Consider the following 18,775-nt stretch of genomic DNA (forward strand, 5'->3'; position numbering starts at 1 on the left):
AGGCGGAGCTTTGGGACGGATGGGCCAATCCGGCCTCATTCCGTCGATGGCTGCCTGCCGGACAGGCGGGTTTGGCTCCCGTCTGTCCGGCCAACTACAGAAAGGTACGGGGAAGGGGGTTGGGGGTGTCGTGGGGGTCGGCCAGGGGGGTCGCGGGTCGGCTGGGGGGGCGGTCGGAGGTTCTTGGGGGGGGGCGGTCGTTGGGGGGAGGGGGGGTTTGCGTCGAGGGCAGGAGGGCCTGGGATCCCTCCTGCCCGTAATGTAGTGCAGGGTGGGGTTAGGGGGTCGCCGTGGCCAGGAGGACTTGGGCTCCCTCCTGGCCCGATATTGTCGGGGAGTTGGAGAATCGGCGGGGCAAGAGGGCTTGGGCTCCCTTTTGCCCCGATCGTGTCGGGGAGTCGGGGGGGCAAGAGGGCTTGAGCTCCCTCTTGCCCCGATCGTGTCGGGGAGTCGGGGGGGCAAGAGGGCTTGAGCTCCCTCTTGCCCCGATCGTGTCGGGGAGTCGGGGGGGCAAGAGGGCTTGAGCTCCCTCTTGCCCCGATCGTGTCGGGGAGTCGGGGGGGCAAGAGGGCTTGAGCTCCCTCTTGCCCCGATCGTGTCGGGGAGTCGGGGGGGGGGCAAGAGGGCTTGAGCTCCCTCTTGCCCCGATCGTGTCGGGGAGTCGGGGGGGGCAAGAGGGAACCAGGCGGAGAGAGGGCAGTTAAGCGCAGTGCCTGCGCGGAAGGATGCAGCTCGGGCGACTTCGTTGTGTGAAACGAAGTTCGTTGTACGGATCAAGACATAAAGTTCGTTGTGCGTAGCGTTCGCTGTGCGAGGCGTCCGTTATGCGAGGCACCACTGTATTCCCCATCGCGGAGATTACCATCCAGTCATTGCATTTGACTATATCTTTTGGGGGTTTTTCTTTGCTATTACTCTTTAACTTGTGCAACTGTTTGTCAGCTGTACTCAGTAGAAATAAACAAGCCAAAATGCTCTCAAAATTGACCTCTGCTACTAATGGCTCAAAGCCTATGAAGTTGTCTTTAAAGGCTCCTGGTTCGCTTTCTTTGTGGCTGCCTCCAGTTTTTCATCTCAGAAATTCAGAATAGGCAGTGTTTTAAATGGCGTTGAATATTCCCTACAGAGCGTCACATCTCTGAGTATATGAGAAGCATATGTGAAGTATATTATGGATGATGTATGAGTGAGATTATTATTTTTTGTAAATCAGAATTATAATACTGTTTTAGGGGAAAGCACCCTTCAGGGATTCAAGAAAAGGTTAGATAAGTTCCTGCTGGACCAGAACATATACAGGTAAGGCTAGACTCAAGGGCCGCTTCATGAGCGGACTGCTGGGTACGATGGACCACTGGTCTGACCCAGCAGCGGCAAATCTTATGTTCTTATGATCAGCACAATTCTATGTATCTATTCTGGTCTGAGATTATCAACATGTTAAAGGCCTCTCTGTATACTCAGCCTTATAATAAGCTCTGGAATTACATCCAACTGGGATCACTTCAAAGTGATAATACCCTACCCCACCCCCATATCTTCCCTTCTATGACTTACTTTTGATATATTGTATTTCTTTTCTGGATTTTATTAGTTTGTAAACCACTTTGCTGTGCTGAATAATTTGTGCAAAATATATATCAGCCAAGTTGATTACCAAGTATAAGTGATGGGATAGGGTCAGACCTCTTGAGGTCCTCATTTTGTTTCTCCATATGACTGACTCAAAAAACATATTATGACTTTTAGGACACACAATAGTATGGCTCCTGGTATGCTGCATCCAACTTTATGTTTAGGTTTCGTATATGCCGCTCAAGTCAAGAGCTGTCTTTGTCACTAAAGAGAAAAGACTATTGTCTACCTGCAAACAACTTTGTGTGTGTGTGAAATTCATTGTCACATCTGTTGAAAGCAGAAGCTAATTATATGGTTTTCCAGGGAAAGAGAGTTAAAGCATTTTCAGTCTTGGTTTTGTCATTTGCTGAGAAATTTTTTTTTTTAGAAAATTACTATATGATTTACAGTGTTTTATAATTGAATGTTTATGATGATATCATAGCCTGGCTTTGTTATAGATATTTTGCTGTGAACAGCCTATGATTATTTACATCTCTCATCGTTCAATATACACAATCTGCATTGGACTTGGTTGTACCTTAGAAAACTGGAATATAATGACTGGGATTAAAACAACTTTTTCATAATTAAAGAGCATTCTGACCTCTTGAAGACCCTTCCAGTAACTCTATTCCTTCAGGAATGATGATCGCCAGAGCTGTGCCACATAACAGCCCAGCGCCCAGCACACTCACGAAATGCAGCTTCTGCTGTAAAAGAACCCAAAATACAGCAATTACTAGGAGATACTGTGTAGTAGCTTCCAAACTGAGGTACAATGTGGTCTTAGAGCATCCTTATGTGGGTCATTCCAGCATTTTAAGTCCATTTTTACTGCAGATGTGATGTACAAGGTACAAAATCTTTATTGAAGAAAATACAATGTAGCAATCCAAATAATGGTTCTCATATGTGAAGACACAGGACTCGACATGGTCTGTGTTTCCGAGAAGTTTCAAGTTTTATTAAAATTTTGATGTATCGCAATATCATAAATTCAAAGAGATTTACAATTAAAAACAGGGACTCAGTTATTAACTACAACAAACACACAAACATTACGGACTTATAAATAGGGGAAGTGGGGAGAACTACAATAAGCACAGTAAAGTAAACATGAAAGGTAAGTACAATGGGAGGGTATGACTTTTAAAAGTGTAATAAAAAAGTATAAAGGAAATTAAAAAGCTGGGTTTTTAAAAAATTTCTCGAGGCCTGGGACAAAGGAAACGAAAGTTTCTGCAATGAACAGGGTCATAAGAGCGTCTGATGATTATGTCTCAAAGGCATCCTTATAAAACCTGCATTTTAACAGTCCTTTAAAATTTACTTAGGGCTCCTTTTACTAAGGTGCGCTAGCGTTTTTAGCGCGCACTAAATGAAAAATACTAACGCAAGCTCTATGGAGGCGTTAGCGTTTAGCATGTGCGGTATTGTAGCGTGCTAAAACTTAACACACCTTAGTAAAAAGAGCCCTTAATGATTTTTCTTCCTTAATAAGTGCTGGTAAAGAGTTCCATATTCTGGGCACAGTAACAACAAAGATCATATCTTGGCTTGTATTTATTATACTAAGCGATGGAATTACTAGAAGGTTTTTGTCTTCTGATCTCAAACTTCTAGTAGGAGTATATGAAATAATATACCTTTCTAAGAATGATGGAGTTTTAGTTGTTAATATTTTGAATGTTAATGCTATTTTAAAGAAGATTCTGTGGACAATTGGTAGCTAATGAGCTTCTTTGAGAAGAGGAGTTACATGTAGAGAACCTTATTGAAAACCAAATAACACGGGTAATCTATGAACGACAGACAACGTAGAGCTCCTGTCCTGCTGCAACTATGAGTCGTTCACGGATTACCCGTGTTTTTCAATAAGGTTCTCTATATTTATGTACCATAACATCCCGGACCCTGAGGAAGAAGTGTTCTCCGAAATAATGGACCGTGTCAGGTCCTGTGTCTTCACATACGAGAACCATTACAGTGGTACCTTGGATTACGAGCATAATCCGTTCCAGGAGCATGCTCGTAATCCAAAATGCTCGTTTATCAGTTCAGAATCTTAGGAATTACTAAATCCATAACTTTCACGCCAGGGCTGTAACTTCTTTTTAAATTCTTTATTCATTTTAAAACTTTCATCAAGTGTACAAATATTATATAATAAACACATTTAGCTTGAGCACTTGAACATCTTTTCATTATAACTTATAATTAAAAATGTAACCCTATCCCACCCTCCCTCAAAACCCTCTATTTATTATAAGATCATATAATTTAAATCCCACCCCCCACCCAATACTGAATGATTTGGAATTAATAGAAAAATGGCATCTAATCATGACAGAAAGATGTTAATGGCTCCCATATTTTAATAAAATTTTTATAATTTCCATTCTGTACCGCTATTGATCTTTCCATTCTATATATGTGACATACTGAGTTCCACCAAAAATTAAAATTAAGCCTACTGTGATCTTTCCAGTTATTAGTAATATGTTGGATGGCAACTCCAGTCAAAATCATTAAAAGTTTATTGTTACAAGCTGATATCTGACTCTTTTTTCTCATAGACATTCCAAATATCACAGTATCATATGATAACGCTACATGGTTTTCCAATAAACAATTTATTTGATCCCAGTTGAGTTCCAAAAGGCTAAGACTTCTGACGTTAGCCATGCCCACCGTAGCATTTGGCAGCCTGAAGGCACTGATTTTTTTAGGCGCCTTAAAACTCAGTTAAAAACGTTTGGGTGCCTATCAACGCCTAAATAAATCAGTGCCAGTTCAAGAATCCTAACTGCCTTATGACAAAATGCAGAAGAAAACGTTTTTGAAAATGTCCTTTCACTGCTAAGTATGCACAACCTGCTTTGTCTGCTTAGAGGAGGCATTAATATTAAAAAAAAAAAAAAAATAAATGAAAAATTTCTCAATTTTTGACATGTACTAATAGTGGTATGGAGAAAGGGAATAGAAGGAAGGAGTGAGAAAAGGGTTTTTGGGGGAGCAGGATATGGGAAAGTTGGGCCTCCCTACTCCAGGATCTTTGGAAGGGGGATTCTCCATCCCTCCCCAGTTCTTGGATCTACTCTGTGCAGAGCCTTTACTAACATTTTAACTTAGATCCCTGGTATTTGAACATATACCAATGTGTTAACAGCTACAGCATTGCAAAAGCTAAGTACTTGGCTTTTTTGGTTTTTGTTTTGTGCACTTTTTTGTTTAACTTTGTGGCACACCAGACATGTAAGATAAGCCGATAATTAAGCACATACCTTATTGGCTAAAAGTACCCAACTTGTAATTATATATTCAGTCAGTGTGTCTGAGGCTCGTTTGATTAATTTTTTTGTGTACAGTGACAGTTCACAGGGTAGTGACTTTTTTGTCTATTTATTATATATTACATTACATTACATTAGGGATTTCTATTCCGCCATTACCTTGCAGTTCAAGGCGGATTACAAAAGAATTATCCAAGATGTAGTACAAGTACAAAAAAAAAAAAAAAATTGGTCATTTTCAAAAAGAGTGAGAAATGAGTAAGGTTATTTGTTTGGGGTAGTTGGCTTTAGTGAGAGGTGGAGTTTGAGACTTGCGGTATTATTTCTTTTTCAGAGTTTTCTTGAAGAGTATGGTCTTTATTTCTTTTCTAAAAGTCTTGTAGTCGAGGGATGCTGTCAGTAGATTGGCGATTAGGTTGTCTAGTTTGGCTGCTTGAGTGGCCAGGAGGCCATCATATAGTTTTTTTCTGTTTGACCTCTTTAATTGGGGGGTATGAGAATGGGGTGTGAGTTTTCCTATGTCTGGTTGCGGTGTTGTGGATGAGGCGGTTATTCAGGTAGTTTGGACTGTCTCCTTATAAAGTTTTAAATAGTAGGCAGTAGAATTTAAATTGTATTCTTGCTGGGATCAGAGGTAGAGGATATTACAGTAGTCAAGTAGGCCTAGTAATAAGGACTGAACTATGAGCTGGAATTGAGTTTTCTCGAAGAATTTCCGAACTTGTCTTAAATTTCTCATGACTAAGAATGACTTCTGTATTGTTTTATTGATTTGCGGTTGCATGGTGCAGCATCTGTCGATAGTTATTCCTAGCAGTTTTAGAGTTGTTTGTATGGGGTAGTTGATTGCGTTGATTTCAATGTTGGTTATGGTTGGAATTTTGTTGTTTTCTAGGAGGATGAATTTCGTTTTATCTGGGTTCAATTTCAGTTTGTGATCTTTCATCCAGGTTGCTATTGATTTTAGTGTTTGGTATATTGTGTCCGTCATGGAGAGTTCAGGTTGATCGAAGGGTATGAGAATGGTAATGTCATCGGCATAGCTGTAGGAGGTTATGCCTTGTTTGTCCAGGTGAGAGCTGAGGGAGGCTGTATAGAGATTGAAGAGAGTCGGGGATAGAGGGGATCCTTGGGGAACTCCGCAGGGGTTTGACCAAGGTTCAGATTTTTGTTTGTCTGATTTTACTCTATAGGTTCTTGATTTAAGGAATCCTTCAAACCATGTGTATACTTTATCTGTGATACCTATTGTATCCAGGATTTGTAGTAGAATGTTATGGTCCACCAAGTCGAATGCAGCGGTAAGGTCTAGTTGTATGAGCATCATTTTTTTTCCTGTGCTGCGATGTTGTCTGGCTGTGTCCAAGAGAGATCCTAGTAGTGTTTCCGTGCTGAAGTTGTTTCTAAAGCCGGATTGTGTGGGATGGAGTATGTTATGGATTTCTAGGTAATTGGAGAGGAATTTGGCAACTAGTTCTATTATTTTGACGTGGAGTGGAATAGAGGCAATGGGTCTGTAGTTGGCTGTTTGGTCTATTGGTCCTTTGGGGTCTTTGAGGATCAGGGTGATGATGATTTCGCTGAGGTTGGTAGGGTAGTGGCCGTTTATTAGCGAGATTTGTATCCAGTTTAGAAGAAGAGCGCAGAATTTTGTGCTGGATGTTTTTAGGAGATATGGTGGACAGTTGTTGAGGTCACAGGATGCATGGCTGTATTTTTTGTAGTATTTGTTGAATTCGGGCCATTGTGTGTTGGGGAATTGAGACCATATTCTATCTGCTGCAGTAGAATCTCTATCTATGGGGAGAATTGTGAATTCGTTAGGATGGGTAGAGGTGTCATTGAGGGTAGCTCTTGCATTGGTAATTTTATTTTGGAAGTATTCTGCTAATAGAGTGGCTGGGGGGGGTAGTATTGTTAGTGGTCAGGTAGGGTTTGGTGTCGGTTAGGGTTTTTAGAATTTGGAATGGTTTTTTGGTGTCTTGGGTTTCAGTGCCTATTAGGTTGGTGTAGTGTGCTTTTCTCTTGTCCTTTAATTGTGATTTGTATTGTTTGTTGATTTTTTTTCCAGTTGGATTTTGTATGATCCGAGTTCAATTTTCTCCATTTTCTCTCTAGTCGTCTACATTGTCTTTTGAGTTGTAGCAGTTCGGAGTCGAACCATTTATCTGATCTCCTGCTGGGTCTGGATTTGGTTTGCAGTGGAGCTAAATCATCAAGGGTGTTGGAGCAAAGTCTTTCCCAATGTAAGATGAAGTCCTCGGGGTTGTTTTCTAGAATAGTTTCATCTATTTTAGACCAGAATATGGAGGGTTCGATGTGTTTGCGTGAGGTGTATGTTACTTTATTGAGTTTTGGTATAGTTTTTTTGTTGTTTTTGGTCCAGTTGATGTTGAAAGTGTAGGTGTAGTGGTCTGACCAGATGGATCTGGATCATGTTCCTTTAGATGTATGAATTTCTGTTAAGGATGGTTGGTGGGTCATGAAGGCTGCAAAATCAAGTTGGTGGTCTTTTTCATGAGTTGTTTGTGGATTTAGCATTTGGAAGGATAAGGCTTTGAGAAATGATAGAAAGTTGTCTACTTGTTTGGATGATTGATCATCTAGGTGTAGATTTAGGTCTCCTAGGAGTAGGTTGTAGGTTGCTATTAGTGAGTTTTGGTATATGAAGTCTTCCACTTTGGTTCTTGCTAAAGACCAGTTTCCCGGCGCTATGTAGCAGAGCATGCAGTTTAGTGTGTCTTTTAGTGTGGTGCTTGAGAGTTGGCAAGCTAAAAGGTCCATGCAGGAAGTGGCTGAAGACGCTGACTCCTGGCAGCTGGTGACTTCTTCCACAGGAAAACGCAGAGGACCTAACTCTGTCTCTTTTTCTTTCATACAGGACAGCTCTACACCAACACCACAAATCGCCCTGAGGAACAGATATCAGCTGCTACAGGAAGGTCCCGAGAACGAGGAGGAAGTTGTTCAGCAGAAGGTTCCAGCTCCGGAACCAGCAGTACGGCCCACTCCTAAGAAGCGCAGAGTGGTGGTCATCGGAGATTCGCTGCTGAGGGGCACCGAGGGACCAATCTGCAGACCAGACCTACAATCAAGAGAGGTCTGCTGTTTGCCAGGGGCCAGGATCCGGGATGTCACTGCTTGCATTGACAGACTCATCAAGCCCCGAGACCACTTCCCCATGGTTCTAATCCACGTCGGAACCAACGACACCGCAAGGAGCAGCCCAGACAGCATACCTGAAGACTTCAGGGCCCTGGGGGAGAAGCTGAGGAGGATGGATGCGCAGGTGGTCTTCTCCTCGATTCTCCCAGTAAGGGGCAAGGGCAGAGCCAGAGAGGATCGAATACAAAGGGCGAATGACTGGCTGCGAGGATGGTGCAAGGAGATGAACTTCGGGTTTCTGCACCATGGAGAAGCATTGCAAGGACTACAGGGACACCACGGGCTACACCTAACCAGAAGAGGGAAGAATGTCCTTGGACACCGCATAGCCCGCCTACTCCACAGGGCTTTAAACTAGGTAAGTCGGGGGAGGGTACAGGCACAAACAATATACCAGGCGAACTAAAATGCCAATACATTTATGAGGCTGAGGAAAGTAGACACCGAAATTCTGGGTCAGGGGTGAGTGCACACACTTTTGAGTCGGGAATAGGGTCACATCATATTTATGGGTCACATTGTAATTCCGGGTCTAGGGGGAGTACACACTGTAGTTCTGGGTATATGGGGAGTACACATTGTGGTTCTGAGCCTCAGGAAAGCACAAATAACACAAACAATGCTAAAGGTGTTCAAATAGCTCAAACAGGAATATCCCCACTGAGACGTAACAAAAATATAACATGGAGGGCTATGTACGTCAACGCACACAGTTTAGGAAACAAGATCCTGGAATTGGAAACAGAAATAAGGAATGCCGACCTGGATGTGGTGACGATATCCGAAACCTGGCTCACAGACTCCCACGGGTGGGACATGGTCATACCGGGTTACAACTTGCTTCGCCGGGACAGAGAGGGTAGGATGGGAGGGGGTGTAGCATTATATACTAAAGATGACATTAAGGTTACGAGAATCTCAGATGTCCAGTATACTGGGGAATCCCTTTGGGTTAATTTGGCCAGAGGGAAGGACAAATGCTTGTATCTTGGCGTAATTTACAGACCCCCAAGACAACAGGATGACCTGGATATGGAAATAATCGAAGATATAGAAAATATCATCTTGCGTGGGGACACAGTATTGCTAGGTGACTTCAACATGCCTGATGTGGATTGGGTTACACTTACCTCTGCTTCCGGCAGCAGCAGGAGGCTATTAAACTCTATGAAAGGAGCAAGCCTCAGGCAACTGGTGTTGGAACCGACAAGGGATCAGGCAATACTGAACCTGATACTTACCAATGGAGAAAGTGTCACAGAGGTCTCGGTGGGCGACACATTGGCCTCCAGTGACCACAACATGGTATGGTTTAATATCAGGAAAGGTTTCAATAAATCTACTACACTAACCAAAGTCCTCAAATTCAAGGACACAAATTTCAAAGAAATGGGAGACTTCGTTCACCAGGCGCTACAAAGCCAAGAAGAAACCGATAACGTGGAAGACATGTGGTCGACTTTGAAAGCAACCATACAAGAAGCAACAAACCGCTATGTAAAATCAGTAAGTAAACGGCGAAGGAACAATAAGCCACAGTGGTTTACTGTGGAGATCTCAGACCTGATCAAGGAGAAGAAAAAAGCATTCATCTCTTACAAACAATCGGGGAAGCAGGACTCTAGAGCAGACTACCTGGCCAAATCAAAAGCCGTCAAAACAGCAGTCAGGGAGGCTAAATTCCTCATGGAGGAGTCTCTAGCAAAGAGCATCCAGAAGGGAGATAAATCCTTCTTCAGGTATATCGGTGATAGAAGAAAAAACTCAGGCGGGATTGTACGTCTTAGGAAACCAGACGGAGACTATGTGGAAAAGGATTCGGAAAAAGCCCAACTATTAAATGAATACTTCTGCTCAGTCTTCACCCGAGAAGCGCCAGGGCTCGGCCCTCAGCTACAGACAAGGGTTGGCTCAGTTGACCTGTTTAGTAACTTTGAGTTTACGCCCAGCAGTGTCTACGGTGAGCTGTCAAAGCTCAAGGTTAACAAAGCAATGGGGCCAGACAACTTGCACCCCAGGGTGCTTAGGGAGCTGAGTGATGTCTTGGCGGAGCCACTGTCCGCGCTCTTCAACCTCTCCCTTAGTACAGGCAGCGTCCCGTTGGACTGGAGGACGGCTAACGTCATTCCACTCCACAAGAAAGGCTCCAAGATGGAGACAGCAAACTACAGACCAGTGAGTCTAACATCGATAGTGAGCAAACTAATGGAAACTCTAATCAAACACCAATTAGATAAGATCCTGGATGAGGAGAATCTACGGTATCCCCGACAACATGGATTTACTAAGGGGAGATCCTGCCAATCCAACCTGATCAGCTTCTTTGACTGGGTGACGGGGAAGCTGGATATTGGGGAGTCCCTGGACATCGTGTACCTGGACTTTAGCAAAGCATTCGATAGCGTACCGCACCGCAGGTTACTGAGCAAGATGAGTTCTATAGGATTAGGTAACACATTGACGAAATGGGTTGGGAGCTGGCTTGGAGGTAGGCTCCAAAGGGTGGTGGTGAATGGCACCCCCTCCGAAATGACGGAGGTGATTAGTGGAGTACCACAGGGCTCAGTCTTGGGCCCAATCCTATTCAACATCTTTATAAGAGACTTGGCAGAAGGGCTTCGAGGTAAAATAACATTATTCGCCGATGACGCCAAACTGAGTAATGTAGTGGGCAAATGCACAACAGACGAAGATTCAGTGCCCAACAACATGATGCACGACCTATTCCTACTGGAGCGATGGTCTAGGACATGGCAACTCAACTTCAATGCCAAAAAATGCAAAGTTATGCACCTGGGCAGCCAGAATCCATGCAAGTCTTATACCCTTAATGGCGAGATCCTAGCAAAAACGGTAGCAGAACGAGACTTGGGGGTAATCGTCAGTGAGGACATGAAGTCTGCCAATCAAGTGGAGCAGGCTTCGTCCAAGGCAAGACAAATCATGGGCTGCATACGAAGGGGTTTCGTCAGTCGTAAGGCGGAAGTCATTATGCCATTGTATAGATCCATGGTGAGGCCCCACCTGGAATACTGTGTTCAATTCTGGAGGCCGCATTATCGCAAGGATGTGCTGAGACTGGAGTCGGTGCAAAGAATGGCCACCCGGATGGTCTCGGGACTCAAGGATCTACCATACGAAAAACGGCTTGACAAATTACAGCTATACTCGCTCGAGGAGCGCAGAGAGAGGGGGGACATGATCGAGACGTTCAAGTATCTTACGGGCCGCATCGAGGCGGAGGAAGATATCTTCTTTTTCAGGGGTCCCACTACAATAAGAGGGCATCCGTTGAAAATCAGGGGCGGGAAACTACGAGGTGACACCAAGAAATTCTTTTTCACTGAAAGAGTGGTTGATCGCTGGAATAGTCTTCCACTACAGGTGATTGAGGCCAGCAGCGTGCCTGATTTTAAGGCAAAATGGGATCGGCACATGGGATCTATTCACAGGGCAAAGGTAGGGGAGGGACATTAAGGTGGGCAGACTAGATGGGCCGTGGGCCCTTATCTGCCGTCTATTTCTATGTTTCTATGTACGGGTTAGATGTTTTCTCAATTATATTAAGGGTTAGATCTTGTTTGATTAAGATTACTAGGCCTCCGCCTCTTTTTTTTTTCTCTGCAGACCACTGCAATTTTGTATCCTTGTGGGCAGACTTCAGTTATTCTGGGGTCTGAGTCGGAGGTTAGCCAGGTTTCTGTGAGGAAAAGACAGTCCAGGTTTTCTTGTGTTATCCATGTTTTTATAAGCTCTGTTTTTGGACCTAGCGCTCTGATATTTAAGTAGGCGCATTTGAGTGTGGATATCTTAAAAGTAAAAATTTGACAAAAAATTCCTTTACAAAAAGATACACCCTAACATTTTGTGAGTAACTTTTGGCATTGTATTTCATTTGCTGTTATATTTATACATTTTAAATTATTTCTCTCTCCTGCATGTGTATTATTTTGTACATTTCTATAATCTCTGTTGGACAGTATCAACGAAATACTTTAAGCATCTCCCAAAGTGTTGTAATGTATCTCTTGCCAAATACAGCAGGCAGGTTGCACCAGATGCCATATCACAGGCCCTGCGCTGGTTTTCTATACTCACTGTCTGCTGCAGGAAGATGAACCTGAGCAGTTGCTGCAGGCACAAAAGACAGAAGCAATGGTCCACAGCAGTAAACACCAAAAACAGGCAGAGCAGGAAAGTAGGACATACAACTCAAACTAAACACAGCCAAAACACAATCAGTCCCCAAAACACGATAATCCGACCATCTGGAATCGCTCATCTAAAGTTCTTGGTATTATTATTGACTCCACCCTTTCTTATGCACCACAAATCTCAAACCTCTGGAAATTAAACTTTTATTGCATGAAAAGACTATGTCTGATCAGACCACTCTTCTATGAGCATCATTTTGCCATATTAGTTCAAATGCTCATTCTATCCCAACTAGACTACTGCAATTCAATATACGCAGGCCTGAGCACCAAACAACGACATCGACTATAACTAATTCAAAACACAGTGATTAGACTGGTATTCAGGCTTAGGAAATATGACTCAGTGATGGAGTACTACCACAAACTACACTAGTTACCTATGGCCTTCCAGATCTCCTTCAAAGTCTCTTGCATAACTTTCCAGATAATGCAACAACTTCAGAGGCGCTAATTTATGTGTTCTCAGACCTCTACTTCACTTTGGCCCAAATCTCCATTACATCACAGATGCCACTCCTCGTCCCAAAGGAACCAAATACAAACAAACACATATTCAATACATTGTTTACCTATATCACCATTAAAATATGGAACAACTTCCTACTAGACACCAGAAAAGAAAATTGCCACTTAAAATTAAGAAGAAAACTGAAAACACTTCTATATGATAAATTTCAATTCTGATTCCGTAACGCTAGCCTTAAAAGTTACACGACTACATGGTATAAAGTTCACTCTCTAAGCTTTTCCATACCAAATAATTGACTACACTATATATTAGAGAAAGGTTTTATGTTGCAATGGAAGTAACTGCCCCACTTTGTCACCGGAAGCCTCAGGGCAATGGGTCCTAGGGCACCAGTAACAAAAGAAAACTCCTGTGAGCCACTAAGGGCTGCACAAGGAAAGAAAAAAAAGGCCACCATAAGAGAACACCACAACACCAGGTTAAGTGTATTGCATCAAGAAAGGTTTAGATTTATTCACAAACAAAAAAAAAAACATTCAAACCAACCGGCTTGCCTAGAGTTCAACAGTTCTACATTGGAAGAAAGAAGATCAATCTTATCAGGATGTTCAAAAATATAAAGTATAGTCCAAAGCAAACAAACTGTAATTCCAAACAGTCCTGGATTAGTGCCAGCCAATAAAGTTCTTGGAAACCATTTTCCTTGGGTCTCTCAGTATTGAGAACATAATCAAATTCAAAAACTCGTAAATCTGGCTTTTCAAAGCTGCCGCTGGTTTTCCAGCAGATTAATAATTCAAAACTTTCAAATATTTCAAAAACAGTCTTTGGGCTGATATCACCTCAGCCTGCGCTAGTGCTATAGTACTTGCTGGCCAGGGAGTGTGCTCTGTGTAGTCACAATTTGCAAACCATATAACCTCAAACCCACCACAGAAGACACACAGCAGTCCCCCCTTCCTGGGACTGGTGTCAGACCTTCCCCCACCCAGAGGGAAAGACCCCCCACCCCACACACACACACAAAATCCAAAAACAGTTCTTTAAAGTTTCTATAGGTGCCACCAAGCACCACACCTTCTTCAGGGTTACTCAACAAAAGGCATTTAGTAAGCTTAGCCAAACAGTATCCAGGTCAAACATTTATTTACTTGCCTTCAGTAGAGCAAACTTCCATTGGCGGGGTTCCATTCAGCAGTTCAGGATATGGTTCCAGCCCCATGGTTTGAAGATCCTGGGACATTAAGTTTGGTGGCTCCGGTCCAGCCTCTGTCAGCTTCATACATTCAGGATGTTCACTGCCATCAAGAGCTCTCAACCATGAGCCTCCCTGCCTTCTTTGTTGCTCCTGCTTCTCCTTCTCCCTCTCTAGCTGTTCTGCTCTCTGATGTAATAGCCTGCAGCCATGTCCCCAAACTCTCAGGTAAAAAGGCTTTCCGGCTGGTTCTGCTTCCAGCCTGCAGGTGACTGCTAGGAACTAAACTAGAGCTGTGTGAGGGTTGTGGAACAGGCAAATCTGCTCTCCTGCTCCCTCTAGAGGCCAAAGAAGAAAAGTTCCCAAAATGATTAGTTTGGGGTTTAAAATGAGCTGTTTCTAGTGCCTTTGCTCCAGGTTTCTGCACTGCTCTGGGGACAGACCTAGCAGGCATAGGTTGAATACCACCACTTATACTCATAAAGCATGCTATGCTCCATGTTTTATAATTGCAAATTAGCTCTTGTTCTACAGTAGTACCTACTATGCTACTATGCAGACTACTGTAAATTGTGGTAACTTCATTGCTGACTGTTGTAAATTTTAAACTGTTGTAATTTACTGTAAATCTACAGGTAATTTGTTTGTAAATCTGATTGTAACAGGTTGTAAATAAGCTTGTCAATGCAGATCATTTGTTAACTGTTGTAAACCGCCTAGAACTCGATGGGTATGGCGGTATATAAGAATAAAGTTATTATTATTATTATGCTCCTGTTCCAATGTTCTTGTAAGCTCCCCATGATCTACATGGGCTCTTAACATTGTAAATTGCCTTGATCCTTCTCAGGCACAGAGCGATCTACAAATCTTAGATTAGATTAAAATTCAGGAGCTTTATTGATAAACCACACAATATATGACTCAATGTGGCTATGTTTTGCCTAGGTAGGCTGCATCAGGGGGGTTTTAAAAATCATATATATTTTTTTATTTTCTGTATTTGTTATATAGAAAAGTGTTCTTCAACCGCCGGTCCGCAAAAAAATTTTGCCGGTCTGTGAAGGATTTGGGTCCCCACTGTAACAAAAGATGCCGGCATCAGCTGACTTGCAACTTCCTGTTGCCGTCGCTATGCCGGGACACCTACCGCATATGCTTCCTACCTTTGTCTCCGCACCCCCAGACCAGCAGCGGCAGCTCTGTGTGCTTTTAACTTTGGCACACAGCTGCCCCTAAGCAGTAGTTTAGCCGCGATTTCATGAGACAGCCTCAGAGCCTTTGCTAGGCCAGCCCGCTTCGATGATGCAATGTGGGCAAGCCTACCAAAGGCCTTGAGGCTGCCTCATGAAACCGCGGCTAAACTACTGCTTAGGGGCAGCTGTGTGCCGAAGTTAAAAGCACACAGAGCTGCCGCTAGCCTAAAGAGAGGAAACATTTGCTGGAGAGGGAAGGAGGGAAAGAAGAAGGGGCACTCCTGGACAAGAGAGGGGAAGGGGGTACTGTTGGACAGGGGAGAAGGGAAAGGGAAGGGAAGAGAATTACTGTTGGATAAGGGGAGGAGGAAAGGGAGAAGGGGTACTGCTGGACGGGGGAGGAGGAAAATAGGAAGGAAACAGCTGGCAAGGAGATTAGAGGAGGGGAAGGAGTCAGGATTGAATGGAGAGATCAGATGAGGGAAAGGGGAGAGACAGAGGAATGAGAAAGTAGAGAGAGATTGATGCTGGGAAGGGGGTCAGATGAGAAATAAGGAGAGAGGGACAAAGATGATAGATCTGGTGTAGGAGAGATAAAAATGAAGAGAGCAGAATGAATCATGTATAAATGAGAGAGCGGGCACAGGCTGGATGGAGAGGGGCACAGAAAGAAGGCAGATACCATATGGAAGGGAGAGAGGGCAGACAGTGGATGGAAGGGGCAGATGCTGGATTGAAGAGACAGAAGGCAGACGCTGGATGGAAGAGAGTGAAAAGACGATGAAAGCAGAAACCAGAGACGACAAAAGGTAGAAAAATTAATTTTATTATTAGATTATATGATTAGAATATCAGAATATTATTATATTATATGATTAGAATATTATATTATATTATTATATGATTAGAATATATCAGATTTGAAATATGTATCCTGCTAGAGCTGATTTTAGACATAACTGGGGAGCGCAAAGCCCAGGCAGTGCTTCTTTAGCTTCCAGCTGGTTAGGACTCTCTCTGACCAGGGTAAGTTGCCCTAGTTGCACTCCCCTAACACCATTCCTGCCATGTGTGATTGCAGTATTCTGTTAGCATATTTGTGTAGCATTCTGTAATAATTTGGCTTATTCAGTTTTCTTGATAGTAGAGGGGATATATGTGAAGGGGAGGGGAGATGGGGGTTTTGTTGATCCTTGCCCAGTATTATTTGTATTTATAAAATGACAATTGTACAGAATATTGTTTCTTTTTATACTTCAATAAAATATGTTCAATATAAAATAATAACTATTTGAGGCTTGTGCGGATGGGATCAGATGGTTTGCGGGACTGAGCTCGCGGGGACGGGGCGGCGATGGTTTTTTAAAAAAAAATTTAAGTCTTAGTAGTTTGCTGGTCCACGAAATAATTATTTTATTTCCGTTGGTCCATAGGTGTAAAAAGGTTGAAGAATACTGATATAGAACATAAAATTGCAACTCTAAAATATACACATAAGAAATCTTATACAGCTTATCTCAAAATCAAAAGATATGTGCTTTGCCTTTACACAAAAAAAAACTTGCACAGGAAGCTGACATCATATTGACTTATTGAATAAACATAAATCAAAATGGATACTTTTCAAATTGAATAAACATTATAAAATGGATATTTTTCATTCAAGTCACAGCAGCAAAACTAAATCACAACTGGAACTATGAGATAAGCTGCATAAAACTTATATGTATATTGTATTTTAGAATTGTAATTTTTATGTTCCTATATGTTTAGACATGTTTTTATTTTCTGCATTTGTTATATAGATGTTTTAATGCCCCCGATGCAACCTACCCAGGCAAAATATGGTTGTGTGGTTTACCAATAAAGGATATACTGTTCAGGAGCTACTTTTCTAGTCAGCCTATTTTTGGCTTGGGCAGCAAGCTACAGTCCAGTCAAAGACCGTTTCACCCTTTGTGCACTGCAGGGCTTCCTTGGGTGTTAACATCTATTACAGTGGCAATTCTGAGACACAACAGCAGTACCAGTTATATTATTCCTTCCTCTGCCACTACAGGAATTTCAGGTTTGGCGTTCTCTCTTCTTTTCCCACCCAAGCTCCACTGCAATCTGCATGCTAAACCAGTTTTCTGGAAGCAGCCTCATTCTGTTCTGTTGGTCAATACTTTGCACTATGGGGTTAGTTTCATTAAAGTGCACTAATATCTAGGTGCCACAATAAGCACAAATCCTAAAATGGCATCAGTGAGCCCAGATTCCATTATAGAATGCTAATGTAATTGAGAATTTATGCACTAACACTTAGGTATGCCCACTTATGCCACATATCAGTAGTAGGTGCAAATGGACACACCTAAATATAGCACTTTTAACATGTAAATGATAGTACACATCTCCCTTCATATTCGCAGGGATTAGGGGCACAACTCCCTTGCAAATATTTTAAAAATCACAAATAACTTTAGGGCTCCCAGCCCGCCTCCCAGATCCATCCTCAGCTTACTTTTAAAGTCCTGGTGGTCTAACGGTGAAGTGGAGCAGGAGCGGTCTTCCTATGCTCAAGCCTCGTGCAGATCTGCTAAAAAATATGGTTGCCTCAAGTTCCTGCAGTGGTCTTGAGGCAACCATAGTAGACTGCAGTAGACTGCAGGAACTTCTGGCAGTCATTTTTGATCACAGATCTGCATGGGGAAGGTGTATAGGAAGATCGCTCCTTCCCTGCTTCACTGCTACACCACCAGGGCTTTAAAGGTAAGCTGTGGAGGTGGGAGGGAAGCTGCTGGTTTGGAGACTTGCGAATAACCAAATTTGTGAATCCCCAAACCACAAATATGGAGGGAGACTTGCATTCTATAATGTTTGCACGCCTGATATGTCCGTGTCTCCTCCTATTCACGTCCCCTTGTATTTACACATTATTCTGTAGGGGTAAGACTCCTTCATAGCAGCGCTTGAAATAACCTCAGCGCCACATACTTCAAGCCATGTATCAATTCAGCATGAACTGTGTCCTGCTTCAGCAAAAAAGCACAGTTACTTACCGTAACAGGTGTTATCCAGGGACAGCAGGCAACTATTCTCAACCTGTGGGTGACATCATCCATGGAGCCCTGATGCGGACAGCTTCGCAAGCTGATTTGCTTGCAGAACTTAGAAAGTTCACACTGCCGCACTGCGTATGCGTGAGTGCCTTCTCACCCATGCAAGGGCGCGTGTCTCCTCAGTTCAGATAGCTAGCAGAAAAGCCAACCAGGGGAGGTGGGTAGGTTGTGAAAATAGCTGCCTGCTGTCCCTGGATAACACCTGTTACAGTAAGTAACTGTGCTTTATTCCAGGACAAGCAGGCAGCCTATTCTCAATCTGTGGGTGACTTCCAAGCTAGCTATTACAGGATGGGTGGAGTGTTGGCAATTCAGGAGAATAAATTTTGTAATACTGCCTGGCCAAAATGGCCATCCTGTCTAGAAAAAGTATCCAGACAATAATGAGAGGTGAAAGTATGAATCGAGGACCAAGCGGCACCTTTGCAGATTTCCTCAATTGGAGTAGATCTAAGGAAAGCTACTGAAGCCACCATGGCTCTGACTTTGTGGGCTGTGACTTGACTCTGTAGATGC

The 18,775-nt window shown here is 43.0% G+C and overlaps 1 protein-coding gene across 2 annotated transcripts in view; it reads right to left on the reverse strand.

Annotated features, from left to right (window-relative positions):
- LOC117358158 (zinc transporter ZIP9-A-like) overlaps positions 1-18,775 on the reverse strand; it is a 75,231-nt gene that overhangs the window by 36,449 nt on the left and 20,007 nt on the right. Inside the window, exon 2 of one of the 2 annotated variants that reach the window (XM_033939747.1) lies at positions 2,225-2,327. In XM_033939747.1, coding sequence (XP_033795638.1) covers positions 2,225-2,327 — 103 coding nt within the window. Of the gene's footprint in view, positions 1-2,224; positions 2,331-18,775 lie in introns of both variants that reach the window. The other variant, XM_033939746.1, reaches the window with a different exon arrangement.

The sequence above is a fragment of the Geotrypetes seraphini genome, chromosome 3, assembly GCF_902459505.1.
Source record: "Geotrypetes seraphini chromosome 3, aGeoSer1.1, whole genome shotgun sequence".
In the NCBI taxonomy this organism is placed as follows: domain Eukaryota; kingdom Metazoa; phylum Chordata; class Amphibia; order Gymnophiona; family Dermophiidae; genus Geotrypetes; species Geotrypetes seraphini.